Source organism: Lampetra planeri, chromosome 40 (genome assembly GCF_965212315.1).
Source record: "Lampetra planeri chromosome 40, kcLamPlan1.2.h2, whole genome shotgun sequence".
Lineage (NCBI taxonomy): Eukaryota > Metazoa > Chordata > Hyperoartia > Petromyzontiformes > Petromyzontidae > Lampetra > Lampetra planeri.
The window spans coordinates 8,494,919-8,511,301 of NC_136146.1; the positions used below are offsets into that span (position 1 = coordinate 8,494,919).

General features: G+C 49.8%; 1 protein-coding gene across 1 annotated transcript in view; it reads right to left on the minus strand.

The window, feature by feature from the left end:
- The window catches only part of LOC144731850 (mitogen-activated protein kinase 14-like), a 43,196-nt gene that overhangs the window by 3,083 nt on the left and 23,730 nt on the right, over positions 1 to 16,383 (minus strand). The window contains exons 4-11 of the mRNA XM_078613135.1: positions 15,029 to 15,140; positions 13,077 to 13,106; positions 11,767 to 11,814; positions 8,098 to 8,212; positions 7,258 to 7,329; positions 3,703 to 3,782; positions 2,508 to 2,586; positions 268 to 441 (exon numbers count right to left, since the gene is read on the minus strand). Of these exons, the coding sequence (XP_078469261.1) occupies positions 268 to 441; positions 2,508 to 2,586; positions 3,703 to 3,782; positions 7,258 to 7,329; positions 8,098 to 8,212; positions 11,767 to 11,814; positions 13,077 to 13,106; positions 15,029 to 15,140 (710 nt within the window). The remainder of the gene's footprint in view (positions 1 to 267; positions 442 to 2,507; positions 2,587 to 3,702; positions 3,783 to 7,257; positions 7,330 to 8,097; positions 8,213 to 11,766; positions 11,815 to 13,076; positions 13,107 to 15,028; positions 15,141 to 16,383) is intronic.

The following is a 16,383-nucleotide window of genomic DNA, read 5'->3' on the forward strand; positions in this document are numbered from 1 at the left end:
ACCAAATGAACTAAAAACCGAAATTTCATCAGATTTTTGTGAGTGAATCATGGGCACACACAAAGTAATTCCACAAACTCATTACACTTGGCCACCAAACTCGCTACACATGAGAACCCAGTTTAACCATGGGTGGGGGCTTTGGTGTGCAGGCGGCTGTGTGTGCGGCTGTGCGTGCGGCTGTGTGTGCGGTTGTGCGTGCGGTTGTGCGTGCGGCTGTGTGTGCGGTTGTGCGTGCGGCTGTGTGTGCGGCTGTGTGAGCCCCACGTTTGATCTCGTCGATGCTGAGCAGTCGGTTCTCGTGCGACTCGTCGAAGGGCGACGCCTCGGGCTCGTCCTCGGGGTCGTGGTACTGCGCCAGGTACGGGTGCGCCAGCGCCTGGCTGGCCGTCACGCGCCGCTCAGTGTCCAGCACCAGCATGCGCTCCAGCAGCTCCACCGCTGGGACGAACAAAGGTGGGCGCAAGGTCAAAGGGGAAGCCGCGTTAGTGGAGCCAGGACAATGAGTGGATTACAGTCGATCAATCAGCTGAAAATGTTACAACTGCGTCTAGTGTTTGCAGCTTAAGTACCATTACATTCACAATACCGTGAATATTGAATGCCCAAGAGAGGAAAAAAGGCGACTCATTGCACCCCAACTGAAAATACAAGAAAATTATGCATGTATGTTGAACTTCTTTCACGCCGTACATAGTCAACCGATTTGCTAATCGGACGGGGGGGGGGGGGGCATGGGCTCTTTCAAGTCGTGTGGTGGGAGAAAGTTTTTGCAAAAATCTGGTGGGAAAGCGGTGAAATCACCGGTACGGGAAAACCTCGGCGAACGCGGGGGGGGGGGGGATCATGTTCCTGGAAGATGCTGCGTCGAGCGAATCCAAGTTCAACAAATAATCGACCTCATGGGAAGAATAGGATTGCGTTCCTAGGTCTGAAATGATCAAGCCCCTCCCACTTTGTTTCACTAAAATACAAAAAAATGTGCCCTTATATTCTAACAAAGCAGTGGTTCTCAACCTTGTTGAATTTAGTTTCAAGCGAGTACCCCCCCCCCCCACCTCCCACCTTGCCTGACCAAACATGGTTCTGAGAAATAAATGTATGAATAATGAGCATCAATATTTTAATCATTTGTCTATTTTCTGAGGTATCCTAACTAGCTAAGTAACTGCAAGCGAATTAAAAAAAATCAACGGACGCTCTACAATGCGTGACGTAATTTGTTCGCACTAGCTGGTTACCCTTGGAAACCTACATTGTTTAGGATCAATGAGTTTATATATCCTTTATATCGTACTAGGTTACCATACGGATTTACATTTTATCGTAGTTATTTTATATCGGCATATTCACACGTGACTATTCACGCGTTTAGAATCCACCTCACGTTACCCCGTGGGACATTGCCAACGTGTATCCACAGGGGTCCGCGTACCCCCGGCTGAGAACCGCTGTAATAAAGGATTCAGTGTCGCTCTCCATTTCTTTGTGTGTGTGTGCGCACTTTCAATTTCACCTCAACACAACCCCCCCCTCCTCTCCAGTACTCTTACCGCACCGCAGCACTCACACACTCGCCCCCCCGACACTGAGCTCCCAGCCCGACTCTCGCCCCTAACGCTGCCACTTGGAACGTCAATGATTCGCCACTTAGGCCTCAGTATGACTGTTGTCCTCAACGAGTGGGCGGCTGGATGCGTGCAGCAATGTGTGTGAACGTTTGTGGGGGAGCGGTAGTGTAGTCGCGGTTAGCGCTGTGCTGCGTTACGAACCCACCGACCTGAGTTCGATTACTTGAAACGGTCCTGGGCCTCCCCGAGGTCGTCGGACTTAAATGAATACCTGGTGCGGTGTGTAAAAACATCACCACTGGGGAGACAAAGGCAGTTGGGCGTGGTGCTGGCCACCCAACCCCCTCGTGTGCCATGCCGGCCTTCATAGGTACTCGCTAGCAGCACTTGCCCCAGCAGTCTGTTAAGGCTATACGGGGAATCTTTGTCTTTTGAACATTTGCGTTGTGCGCAAGTGTTGAGTGTAGTTGTGTTACATCATCGAACGAAAACACAAAAGATCCATGGTAAACAAACCGTTGTCACAGATGATTAATTCACACCACAGTACTCTCCAACGGGTGCAGCACTCTCACCTCCGCAAGCCTACGGAGCAACCGTCTTAGCAATCAGGTATGTTTGTCGAACTTCCTACGCACCGTACGTAGCCCACCGGAGTGACGTCAAACCGCGCATGGCTGACACCTCACCGCCCCCCCCCCCCACACCACACCATGTTCCGGAAAACAGACCGCATCAAGTAAAACGACGTAAACCATAAACCACGCGCATTCGGAGAACCACGCGCGTTCGATCAAACACGCGCGTCTGGCGAGGTTGTCCTACATATGACCCCAGCCATGAGGCAGAAATCGGCGAAAAACTGCCTCCACGCAAATCGGGCAGCGGCAACTGACGAAGCTGTTCATCGTGAAAAGGGGAGAAAAGAAAACTCACCGTTGGGATTCGCCCCGAGAAACACGTCCCGGAAGTCGCGTTTCTTCATCACGGGCAGCGACTGGATGTAGTTCCTGGCCTGCGAGGAGCACGGGAGGTTCGTCGATGCACCACACGATTAGCTCCCGTACGGCCTAGCGGTTAGGACTCATGGTTCTTACCCAGGTGGCCAATGTTCAGGGTTTTCCAGGTCAAATCGAGGCTATCCTCGGTTCTCGCCGGGTTAAACTGAACAAACTTGATCGGTCGAGACGACACTGACACCAGCTGGTCGCCCAGTAACATTCGGACTCCCGCGCCGGCCGAGTGACTTCGACCTGGTTTTTCCACCTCACTTTTATCATCGCCGTGCAATCTGAACTTGAGGCCTCCCCCCCACCCCACACCCCTCTCTTGGCAGCTCCTCGGCGTGTGCTGCTAATGGGAGCACTTAAAAAAAAGTTTCGGCCATCAGGTCGGGTTTCACGAGACAACCGGTGGCGTGTGTCAAGAGACCGTGAAGTTTACCCGCAGGGCCGATCGCAACAAGAGACAAAGATGCCCCCCACCGTATAGCCTCGGCAGACTTTTGGGGCAAGTGCCGTTAGCGAGCGGCACTTATATAGGCACGCGAGGGGGTCGGTGGCCAGCACCACGCCCGGCCGCCTTTGTCTCCCTAGTACACGATGTTGACACACCGCACTTGAGGCTGAGTCTACCTACGGTAGGCCCAGGACCGGTTCATTGGTCGCGAGTAGGAATCAAACTCGGGTCAGCAGGTTCGTAGCGCAGCGTGCTAACCGCTGCACTACCGCTCCCCCCCCCCCCCCCCAATACCAACACCTGCCATGTGCCACCGAGTGACGGTGAAGTCACCACGGCGCCTGTGCCAGACCAGGTGCACTTTGCGGGCAAGCGAAATGTCGAAGGCTCGCTGACAGGTCTCGGGACAGATCCAGGTGCCATGTATCGGCTGAGATGACCAGTAGATGCACACAACAACCGCCATTCGCCACTAAGTGGCGGTGACGTCACCACGACGCTTGTGCCAGGCCATGTGCACCTTGAGGCCACGTGAAGTGTCGAACGCCCGCTGGCAGGAGGTCACGGGGCAGACCCAGGTGCCACGGGTCAACTGACTGAGATGACCGAGATGCACACACACGCATGCTCACGCACACACACGCATGCACACACACAGTATTTTCCCACTCACCGAGTCCGAGGAAATCTTTTGCATGAGCTCAGGGCCAGGTGTCCCCACCAGTTGCATAATCAGCTTCAGCTGGTCGATGTCTGCCACTCTGTGTCAAGGAAACGGAGCACGTGGGTGACCACAAAAACATTCATGTCCTGCAAGTGGGTAGCCGACTTGAGACCTCCGTCCAGCAGTGGATCGATCATGACCGGCGCTGACGACGAGAACCACGAATGGACGCCGCACATGCCAGACGTTGGGAGGCAAACGGCGTGAATGGTGGCATGTGGCCTGTAATCGGGCGAGGGTTGGGGAGGGATCCCCGTGGAAATTCACCAAACTCTCAAAAAACCCCCGCTGAGGTGTGAGCTGGCCAGAAGGCAGCACAGCAAGCGGGTTCGTGCACAAGTCTGCACGGAGCTTTCAGCACAAATCCCCGATGAGCATCGTAAATTTGTACACAACGATTACCTCCAACTCATAGCAAAAACCACAGAAATGGCCAAAACAACTTATTGCATACAAAAAAGTATTGACTCGGTGCGGCTTTCCTGAATAAACGCTAGGTTGAATGCACGAGCAACGATTCTGGCGGGCATGGAGGCTATTATCATTCCACCTCACGGTTAGCGCAGCGGCTACTGTGCCAAAAATGTGGTTCTCAAACTTTTTTGGCTACTGTGACCCCGTTGTTGAATTTTGCTTCAACCAACCCTTGCCGGACCCAACTTGGTTGAGAAATAAATGTATGAATATTGAGCACCAATATTTTAACCATTTGTCCATTTTGTGAGGTATCCTAACTAGCTAGCAACTTGCAAGGGAACAAAAATAAATTCAACGGACACTCTGCAAGAGTGGCGTCATTTGTTCGCGCTCGCTGGTTACTCTCGGTAACCCACGTTGTTTACGATCGGTGAGTTTAGAAAAGCCTTTCATGTCGTTTTAGGTTACCACAAGGATTTGAATTTCATCGGGAGTTATTTTACACTGGCCGATTCATACAGGATTAGTCACCAAAGACTCTCACGAGCGACATAATTTCACGCATTTATAAATCACCACAAGTACGTACCCCCCCCCCCCCCGGGAACATTGCCACGTTGTACCCCCAGGGGTCTACGTATTCCCCCCCCCCCCCCGGTTGAGAACCACTGCTCGAGAGCTTCCTCGAGTGGAGACCCTTCCTTCCGTTCTGCCCAGCTCGTGGCGGGCGTGCAATTGCGGGGGTTGCGTTTGTTTTGACATATTTTTTTTTCCATCACCAACTGCAGGTTGTTTTGCAAAAAAATAATAATGCCCATCGGTTGTTCTGCTGTCGTTTGTGCCCAGCGTGGATGACGAAAGCAGTTTTAGAGAAATGTGAATTCACCGTCTCGGCCGCGCCCTATGCAGGCGCACCCGCAAGTTAGACTCGTTTGGCAAGCCACACTTGCATAGCGCAACAACAACAAAAAAATCACAACTAAATTTACACTCGTGCGTCACTCTATAGCCAAGGACATCGAGGGGCCGTGCGTGTTGAGAATGCCCAGTGGGCCGGTCTACCACGTGATTATCGGGGGACCTGATGGCTTCAGGGCCATGTTAAAAGTTACTCACGCGGGGGATACATTTAAAAAAAACATTTGCCAATATAATTCGAGATACAAAATCGCCGTATGGATGCCATTTCAGCTGTTTGATACGAGATGCGATGTAAAGTCACGGTTACATTATTGGCTGACGTGCTCACTCTCTGGTTCAGTGAGGGGTTTCGAGTTTCATCAGCTGTGATGGAGCGAGACAGAAATTCGCTTTCCTTCACACAGGAATCTTGGGTGATAAGGCACAGCAAATCCCGTAAAAATGTTGTTCCTCCGTTAATATTTTGGGCGCAACGGGAGACACGCACCTTTGGGAAAGTCAACTCGTCACGGGCGATTCAACGTGCTGCTCCCGCACCCCCGATTAGCGTGATGGGTTACGTATGGTGCGAAAGATGTTCAACATACATACTTACCCCGAAGCGTTGGTGTACGGTGTTTTTTCTGCAATATTTTGCTGTCTTTTCTTGGATTTTCTGTTTGCACTCAGTCACATGTTCACTTTAAGATGTTTTTTTGTTCATGTTTTTGTTTTTTGTTTGTTGTGGTTGCACCCGATTCAAGAGCCGAATGGCTCACAGGGCTATACCCAATAAATAAACTTGAACTTGAAAACTGCTGATTTGGTGCTTAATTCCTTCTCGCCCATCATCAAACGTCAACCTCGGCGATGATTTATCTTTTGATACTATAGCGCCCTTGACGCTCGGGTGCCTCAGAGTACTTTCTGTGCACTAAACCTAGGTTCTCCAGGAAAGAGATAAAATCCGTTCCCTACAACGTCCCATCAGAAACGACGGCAACGCGCTTTAGCGACACGCAGGGAGTCTCGTAACCGTTGCCTTCAATAAACGCCGACAGATTGTCACCACGGTGCGCTTGCTCTGCGACTTGCTGGAGAACAATGCGAAGGTTTGATATTCGGGAGAAATGCCGTGTGGCCTGCGGAGAAATGGGGCAGAGTGGCGTTTCAGCACCCGTGGAATTGTCGGGAAAGCTTGGTTGGGGGCATTCTGCAAACGCATGACAGGGAGCCCAGACCTTGCCCCTTCAGACGTCCGGCCACGCAACGTTCTGAGAGAAGTGCCGAGTGGAAGGCGGTTGACGGTGATGCAACTTTCGATTTAAAGCTTTCGTGACTGCAGGGATTCATCTTCTTGGTTCTTTCGGTAAAGTCATGTAGAAGGGAAAGAATAAAATAATAAAAATAAAACATAATACAATTATTTTATAAAACATAAAAAAATTATTTAATTATGTTTATTTGTATTATTTTATTATTTCCCTTCTACGTGACTTTACCGAAAGAACCAAGAAGAAGTGATGCAACTGCGAATGAATGACAATGCTGAATAAAGTCGCGGCTTACGGATGAACCACGAGACTTCTGTGCTGCCGGCATCAGGAGGCTTGTGGGCCACTGAGACAAGCGAGTTCCAGCAGAGGTGACGCGTACTGAAACGCCGACATTTCTCACAATTATATTCCCACTAGACTGTCAGCGTAATCGTAGGATGACGACACTCACATTCTCACAGGGAACGGTGCACTGCCCTGTGTTGGAGAATGGCACGGGTAGATGATGTTTTTAAAAATACTTCGGAAGTAACTTCAACAGCCACTTTAGGAGATACGAGTTTTAGATTCCCTGCAGACGGTGAAATTTCAATCGAACCAAAACGTGAATGCCTTAGAGCCGGAATTAATGACAATCATGCTACAAAAACTAATTTTAAGTGACGTGGTTCTTACATAGCCCTCGACGATCCATTAGGCCGAGACCACCAACTCCCAGTTGAACCGCGTGCAGCTGAAAGTCACATTCACACCCAACCCACAGTGGTTGTCCACTCGGTGTCTCTCTGGCATGAGATAAGGCCCCTGGGGACCACCCAGCCAGCCACCTGCACACACGCACGCACGCCGTTTAACGTTTCCCCCCCCCGCCCCCCCCCCCTTTCAAAAGAAGCAGGTTTTAGAAGGATACAGTCAGTCCCAGGGAAAAGTGCCCGTCCGGTCAGGAGTTCAGCCATGATGCAGCCCACAGACCAGATGTCCACTGAAAACGGCACAGGTCATAACACGCACAGCACACACGGGTCACACCATGAGTCACAACACATTGCGCATAAACTACACATCGCGCCCCTGCCGCATGCCACGGACACCCCTGGTCACATCACGGAGGTCACGCCACGCATCACAGGGTCACCGCAACACACCACGATCCACATGTCGTATGGGACACACCGCATCGCACGAGCAGCACGACACAGTGCCGCACATCATATGGGTCACAACGCACCACGCGTTTGTTACACGTGGATCGTATCACACCGCACAGGCTGAACACTGCACACAGCACACGCGATGGCTCCAAAAGAGTTTTTTTGGGGGTTAGATCGCGTGAATATAAATGTGTCGTTAAACCTGCCACCACTCGACACAGCCAATTAAAGTTACTAATTCAGCACACCGGTGTGTTGGGAGACAATTCTAGCCATCGCCTGATGATGCTCGTCGTAATTACCGATGAAATGTCACGGGACTCGAATTGTAAATGTTGTGGGTTTACTCTCCAACACACAAGCGGTGTGCTGAACTGGTAACCAATCGGCACGTTTCGTTCATGTGTCAAACCTCACCAATTGGCTGCGTCGGGTGGTGGCGGGTTTAACGACACATTTATATTCACACGACCGAACCCAAAAAAAACCTCTCTCATGGATAAATATTGGTCGCAACAGCACTACGACTACTCCTCCTACTACTACGTGTTAAACTGACGCAGCGGCTGTGTGAACTCGGCGCACGCCACGTAGCTTACCGGTCTGGTTGTAGTGCATCCAGTTGAGCATGATTTCGGGCGCGCGGTACCAGCGAGTGGCCACGTAGCCAGTCATCTCCTCGTCCGTCAACCGCGCCAACCCAAAGTCCAGGATCTATACGGAGACAGCGTCGCCAGGGGGCCTTGTCACGTCGACGCCACCCTTCTTTACAGAGCTGGTGCACGATTAGAACGTTGAAGAGTGAAAATCCGACTAGAAATTGTTTCAATCGACCGCTTGCTCTCCTCGCGGTCAGCTTCCTCGAGCCTCCGTTCCTTTAGAGCAGGGGTGGGGAACCTTTTATCTGCCGAGGGCCATTTGGATGTTTATAACATCATTCGTGGGCCATACAAAATTACATTCATGTTGCTATGAAAAAAGCGCCTAGATTTATTGAATTTCGAGTAATGCGGTTGCCTTGGCAGGGCCAGACCAAATTATTTCGCGGGCCTTATACGGCCCGTGGGCCAGACGTTCCCCACCCCTGCTTTACAGCAGTGTGGTTATATATTCTTGGTTCTTTCGGTAAAGTCACGTAGAAGGGAAATAATAAAATAATAAAAATATTAAACGATAAAAATTCTCACGACGTTTCGACTGCAACACACCTGATGATGATTGCTTGTGTTGCAGTCGAAACGTCGTGAGAATTTGTATTTAAAATTGTTTTATTATTTTATTATTTCCCTTCTACGTGACTTTACCGAAAGAACCACGAATATGAATCCCTGCAGTCACGAAAGCTTTAAATCAAAGCAGTGTGATTCTTCACCTTTAATGCAGCCTGCACCCCCCTTTGGTTCTGAATCGTAAAAAATAAAAATAATCTTAATAAAGACGTAGGTTTGATGAAACCAAGTAAGATGTCATTGAGGTGCCCGTGCTTCATTTGTGATTTCGAGGATTTACCTTAAAAAACAACCTGGTCACGACTCGCACCACCAGAAAGGGCATCTGGCACCCCAAGGGGGTGCAGCGTGCACCGCAGGTTAACAGCCACCGCTTTAGATTATCGCAGCTGTCCCCCGCAGGTGGGAAACCCCCTGCAAGCTGCAGCTAGTGTCACATGGCTGGTCATGTAGGTGACATCTCCAAGCCTCGCCCATCACCTTCTGTCCGGTGGCGTGCCAGAAAACAAGCGCGACCTTTTTTTTCTTAGAATTGTTTTAGAGTTATCCAATCAGTCGACATACGGAGCCGACAATCGATTATTTAAACAATGGGATGTCGCAGCTCTACATCAATACATTGCACCTCCACCCCACCCCCACACCCCAAACCAATCAACTTTTCCACGGCGAGATCCAAACCAACGGATCACCGCACCCACCCTCTTGGCATGGTGGCTGTCACCGAATCCATGTGTTAGGGCGAGATCAGAGTTGATGCCTGTCTAGGCTTTGGGGGGACGGAGCGGGGGGGGGGGGGTCCTTTGTATTTTGCTATTGAAGAGACTTGGTAAGTATGTGTGTATGTAGAACTTCTTTAACACCGTACGTAACCAACCGCTCTCACTGGAGGTGCGGCGGGGGAAGGACAACAAACTAAACACAACAAGCAGTTCTAAAGAAATGCGTTTTCAATTTAGCATAGTGCTCTAGTGTATAGTATTGTAGTGTGTGGTCATGTATAGTGTAGTGTATAGTAGTTTGTATGTGTGTATGTAGAACTTATTTTGCACCGTGCTAATCGGAGGTGCGGCGGGGGAAGGAATGAGTTTTCAATCTAAATGACTTAAAAGCGCACAGCTGCAGTGGCTTGCTAATATCGGAATGAAGAGCTTTCACGACTGCCGCACAAGCGCATCCGAAAGCGCGCGATGCGGCGGCCACCGTCTTTATTCGACGGCTCGCCTAAACGCTGCCGCTGCTAAGGGGATGACCGAAGTTCGAGCGATGGTTTATAGCTCCCTGGTAAGATGGTCAGTGATGTTATTGTGGTTCATTCTAGATTTGAAGCTTTCGTGACTGCAAGGATTCATACTCTTAGTTCTTTCGGTAAAGTCACGTAGGTAAAAAATGAAATTAAAATGAATAAAAAAAATAAAAACAATAAAATCACGACGTCCACTTGATACAGATTTTTTGCTGCGACAGTTTCACCTGAAGACGGAAGCTTGTGTTGCCTCCGAAACGTCGTGATTTTATTGTTTTTATTAATTTTAATTTAATTTTTTACCTACGTGACTTTACCGAAAGAACTAAGAGTATGAGTTATTGTGGTACGTTTGCAACAAGAAGCACTCCGCGTGTTTCGAGCCAAGCGTGGTCACACACGCCACTCATCCATTACTCTGGGTGGCGAAGGATTGGTGGGTCGCGGATTCGTGAAATTGGAAAATCCACGAGGCTACAAAGAAGGCCTTGAGGCTGTAGTGCATCAGGTGGCTTCACTGAACCTGTTTGTGCTGACCTATATCACATAACATCGACGTATACATGCAATTATGTATTTATTTTTCCCGTGTATCTGGTGCTCTGTGTAAAAACCATTCGCCAAGTAAAAAAGTGCTCTCTCTTCGTGCCTGTGGGTTTTCTCCCAGGCACTCTGGTTTTGTCCCACACTTCAAACATTCACCCAAGGGTTACCCAAATATCTGAACGCTGCAGGAACCCTCCTTGGTGAGCCTCAGGCTCCACAGATGTCACCGTGATGCTTCTCCCAATGCATTTTGATTTTGTTTGCCCACTGGACTTTGTTCACCCTTTGCTATATTTAGTCAATCCCAGGACTGCCTTGAAAAAAATAAAAGCGACGTAATAATCGAATGATAGAGCCGATAGTAGGCGATCGCTTACTTAGATAATGAGACAACCCAGCTCTGCTCGTAACGACGATCCCCGGTTTCCCGGTTCGTAGTGTGGTGCGCGCGAACCACTGCGCCACATCTCTGCCCCGTGGCCTCTTAGGCGTTACAAAAAAGCTTCGCCTGTCCGTACCATCAAGGTAGTAATGTCACAAGAGTGGCCGTGTTGAGTCCCTGACCACGATTCATCAGATTAAGGTGATGCCGCACACTGGCAGAGGTGCACGCGCGCAAAGTACGATAGACTCTCGATAATCCACGTGCGGTTTATCCGATTTGCGGATTAAATGCGCGCACCTGAGATTGACAAAAATTAATGACCCGTGGATTGTCCCTTAAGCCCAGATTAGTAATCTAGAAAACAGTTATACATTGTTATTCTTGGAAATGTTGATGACAAGTCACGTGCTTAAACCGAACAAATACGTTGCTCCGGTTAATCTGAAATCCACGCGATTGCCTCTACAGTACAGTAGTTGCATATCTTTACAACAGCGGGGGTGGCGGAGTTGGATTGATGTTGATTGGTGTGGCTCTGCTGCTGTCCACAGAGTGGGCCGAGTCTTCTGCTCGGGAGCAGGAAAGTTGAATTATCACCGAGCTCGTGAATTGATCGAGCAATCATTGTTTTCGTTCATTCACAAACTAAACTGAACTCAATCATAATGTGTACCTACATTAGTGGGTTTTAGGCACATAGATTCGTGGAAAATTGTATATTTTTGGATTATCCGCGATTTTTCATTATCCGCAGCTGTCCTCCCCATCATGGGCGCAGATAATCGAGAGCCTACTGTATATATATATGAAGTGCACAACATCTGTAGTCGTCGGAGGTGTTGTTGTTGCAACAGCCGCTAACCTTGAGCTCACAGTCTTCATTCACAGCCAGGTTGCTGGGCTTCAGATCCTTGGGGGGGTGGAGGGGGTGGGAATACCGCGCAGAGTCTTACAAGGGTCACGCCATCCCCTTCCAGCGCTGCTCCCGGGGGACCCACAGCGAACATCGGGTAAAGTCCTCGTAATCTTAGTTTTTTCGGTAAAGTCACGTAGGTAAAAAATGAAATTAAAAGCTGGCTTATATACTTCCGCCATCTACATTACAAAGGCTCAGTTCCAGCAGCAGTACTGATCATCTCACAGCTCCTCCTCTCCCGCGGCCCATCTTGGCTCCTCTCCCCTTAACCAGTATATAAGGTCGTGCCTCTTGGGACTTCTCTTCACTTGATACAGATATTTGCTGTGACGGTTTCACCTGAAGATGGAAGCTTGTGTTGCCTCCGAAACGTCGTGATTTTTATTGTTTTACTTTTATTAATTTTAATTTAATTTTTTACCTACGTGACTTTACCGAAAAAACTAAGAGTATGAATCCTTGCAGTCACGAAAGCTTCAAATCTAGAATTAAAGTCCTCGTAAGTTTCCTCCCCATCCCCTCTAAAGCATCGGCGAAGTTGCGTGTATATTTTTTATGTTCCGTACTTTTTCCCCCTGTCAACTTCGAAGCGTGGTGCATCACGTGGGTTCAACACCAACCCTGACACGTGTATATTTGGAGTGTGCATGTCTCTCTCTCTCTCTCCGTGTGGTAGCATCAATTTTTCTCAGGACCCTCCGGTTTTTTGCCTCCACATTTAGAATCAACGTCACGTGTTTATAGAGTTATTTGGCTGCTAAGCGACGATCAGAAGCCAATTCGTTGAGCTATCATTTATGAAAACCAGATTGCTTCTGGAAAAAAAGAGTTCTCTCCCTCTAAGGCTCAATGGGGCCTTAGCTGGTAAAATAAAAAATAAGTTAATAGTTTATACAGTGGTCTACAGAGCTGAGAAAAGTTTGAAAAACACTGCTCTAGAGAGGCTCTTTCGGGCTCCTTGTGTCTCGCTGTCGCCTAATGATGCTGGTTGTAATTACTGGCAAAACGTTATACTTTAATTGTAAATGTTGTGGGTTTCCCTCTCCAACACACCGGATGCGCTGAAGTAACAACTAATTGGCACGTTTTTGTTAACGTGACAAACCTTACTAACTGGCAGTGTCGGGTGGTGGCGGGTTTGACGACACAATTATATTCACGCAATTTAACCCAAAAAAACCTCTATTATGGATAGATTCGTTTTGTACGCCGTACAGGGTTTGGTGTGCTGGCACATGGAAGGCAGTGAGACTCACCCTGTGAATGATTCCGGCCGAGTGTATGTACTGCAGGGAGACACAAAACACGGTGCATGGGGTTATTAGAGCCAAGACTCACAACTCACTTCTATAAAACACAGTTTTTTGTGTTGTTTGTTGTCCTTCCCCCCGCACCTCCGATAAGCACGGTTGGCTATGCACGATGCGAGAGAAGTTCAACAAAGACAAAGATCCCCCATTTAGCCTTAACAGACTGTAAGGGCAAGTGCTGTTAGCGAGCACCTATGAAGGCCGGCACGGCACACGAGGGGGTGGGTGGCCAGCACCACGCCCGGCCGCCTTTGTCTCCCTAGTGACGGTGGTTACACATCGCACTAGGTACTCGTTTGAGGCTGAGTCGAGCTAGGGGAGCCCCGGGACCGGTTCAGATAATCGTCACTGGTGTTGGCCGTGAGCGGGAATCGAACCCGGGTCGCCAGGTTCATAGCGCAGCGCGCTAACCGCTATACTACCGCTCCCCAAGTTCAACACACACACACAAGTGCATCCAGGAAGGTGGCTACTGGACATGTGAAAAATTTCTCCAGGACAAATTAATAAAGATTCCGAGTAGCGGCAGCAAGGAGGGGCTCTTCACGCCTTCTGCCGCTGACGATTTCACAGATGCTGCACCGATCCACCGTAATCGTATTGAAGTTCCCTTCCGCCGGAGCCGTGATGGCGAGCGTCGCGAGTGGTGCCGCTGGAACGGTCAGTCAATAAAATCGTTTCGAGGTAAGAGTTTACTGTTAATTCTTGTTTTACAATCGATCGGCAGGATATCCGACATCTGCCATTACGCCGCAAATTCACCGCGTGACGCGGTAACAAAAAGCGATGATTATGATGGTGGTGATGATGATGCTGGTGGTGGTGATGGTGGTGGTGATGGTGGTGATGATGGTGGTGGTGATGATGGTGGTGGTGATGATGATGGTGGTGGTGGTGATGATGATGGTGATGATGATGGTGGTGGTGGTGATTATGATAGTGGTGGTGGTGATGATGATGATGGTGGTGATGATGATGATGGTGGTGGTGATGATGATGATGGTGGTGGTGGTGGTGGTGATGATGGTGGTGGTGGTGATGGTGATGATGATGGTGGTGGTAATGATGATGATGATGGTGGTGCTGGTGATGATGATGATGGTGATGATGATGATGGTGGTGGTGGTGGTGGTGGTGATGATGATGGTGGTGGTGGTGATGATGATGGTGGTGGTGATGATGATGGTGGTGGTGATGATGATGATGATAGGAAGTCATGATATCCGCTAACCCATGTGAACATCGGGTCTGGGTCAACACACGTTTTCAGCTTCATGTGTGGGAATGATTTATGCCGAATTGTATGAATCGAAGCAAAAATAGAGTACTCAATTCGTTTTGTTTGTGATACTGCACTGGCAGTGGTGCATCAGCACAAAGAACATAAACTTTTGAGGGCATGGTATTGACAACATTTCTCGCGGTTTCATCATATTGACTGTCACGGCTGACGTGCGCAGTGTGTGGCGCGTGGCGAGCTTGTCATCTTGCCAAGTGTGCACCGCGCCACCCCACTGGCCAGGACCATCACCCGGTACAGAATCACCCCTCCCCACCCGCCTTTCACGGGCACGGCCGCCCCCCTCTGGGCTCGGCTGCCTCCCAGGGCACGGCCACCCGAGGCAGGACTGCCTACCGGGGCACGGCCACCCTAGGCAGGGCTGCCCACCTGGGCACGACCGCCCCCCTCTGGGCTCGGCTGCCTACCGGGGAATGGCCGCCATCCCCGGGGCATGGCTTCCCCCCTCCCCACCCCCCCTGGGCAAGTACGGCACTCACCCTGGGCAGGGATGCCCCCATGAGCACAACTGCTCTCCCCTGGGCAGGGCCGCCTCCCTGGGCAGGGTTGCGCACCTGGGCACGACCTCCCCCCCGCCCGGTGCAAGGACGCCGCTCACCTTCAGGCCGCGAAGGGTCTGGTAGACGAGGAACTGCACGTGGTCGTCGGTCAGCTTCTGGCACTTGACGATGTTGTTGAGGTCGGCGCCCATCAGGTGCGTCACCAGGTACCTGGGACGACAACACGCGCGTTGTCGAGCGTTGTCGAGCGAGTCTAGAGGGGAAGCCGCCACACATATGCGTGTGTGCATGTGTGTGGTTTTGGGAAGCGTCGGTGTAGCGGTTAGCGCACTGCACAATGAACCTGGCGGCTTCGGATTCGATTCCCATTCACGGCCAACACTGGTGATCATTATCTGAACCAGTCCTAGGCCTCCCCTAGGTGGACTCAGCCTCAAATGAGCACCTGGTTGCGATGTGTAGTAAACATCGCCACTGGGGAGATTAAGACGGCAGGGCGTGATGCTGGCCACCAACCCCCTGGCATGCCGTGCCGGCCTTCATAGGTGCTCGCTAACTGCACTTGCCCCAATAGTCTTTTTAGGCTACAAGGGGGATCTTTGTCTATGGTTTTTTTTTGGTCTTGACATGTAACTGTTCATAGATTTACATAATTAGACCTCCTTTGCCAGCACCAAAATATTATAATAGGGTTTTTCCCCTTTTTTCTGACAACAAAACTGAAACCTTTCAAGGACAATGCAAATATTATCATAGTGTGTTGTTTGTTTGCATTTTGACCACAAGTATTGTGGTTAATGCACACATGATTCTTTGTAAAAAGGTTTCAGATTTGTTGCCAGAAAAAAGGGGGAAAACCCTATTATTATATTGTTGACAGATTATTTTTCTCATGATGTAGGCATTGAGTCGTGCGCATCATAAGTAATTATTCACATTTTCTGCAAACGTAACCCCTGAGGCGGACAGACTAAATAAGCGCAAACAAACGAGACAGACGAGAAACAAAATGTGGCGAATGACAAAACGCCCGGAAAGCGCCCCATCTTGTTAGATATCAGAACAGCGAATTAGCTTGGGCCTGGATGGTTCTTGGATGAGCGGCATATTACCGAGCGTAACAGACAGTACAAGCAGGGCTTAGGTTGCTGGCAGGAGAGGGCAGTGAAGCTAAATACATTGTTGTACTCTACTTCTATGCTCCCTCATCTATGGGCTGTACCTCCACCAAGTTACACCGATCAGTTTGGCATATTGCATGTTCTCCCCGTGGTCACGTAGATTTTTCTCCGGGTCCTCCGGTTTTCCCCCCTCCACATTTAGAATCAAGGTCACGCGTTTGAGAGTATTTCGCTGCTGCTGTTATCAATTTCCACGTGATGACGAAAAGCCACATCGCTGAGCTATCATCTGTGGCCAGGTGGCTTCTGGTAAAGAAGCTACATGGCTCAGT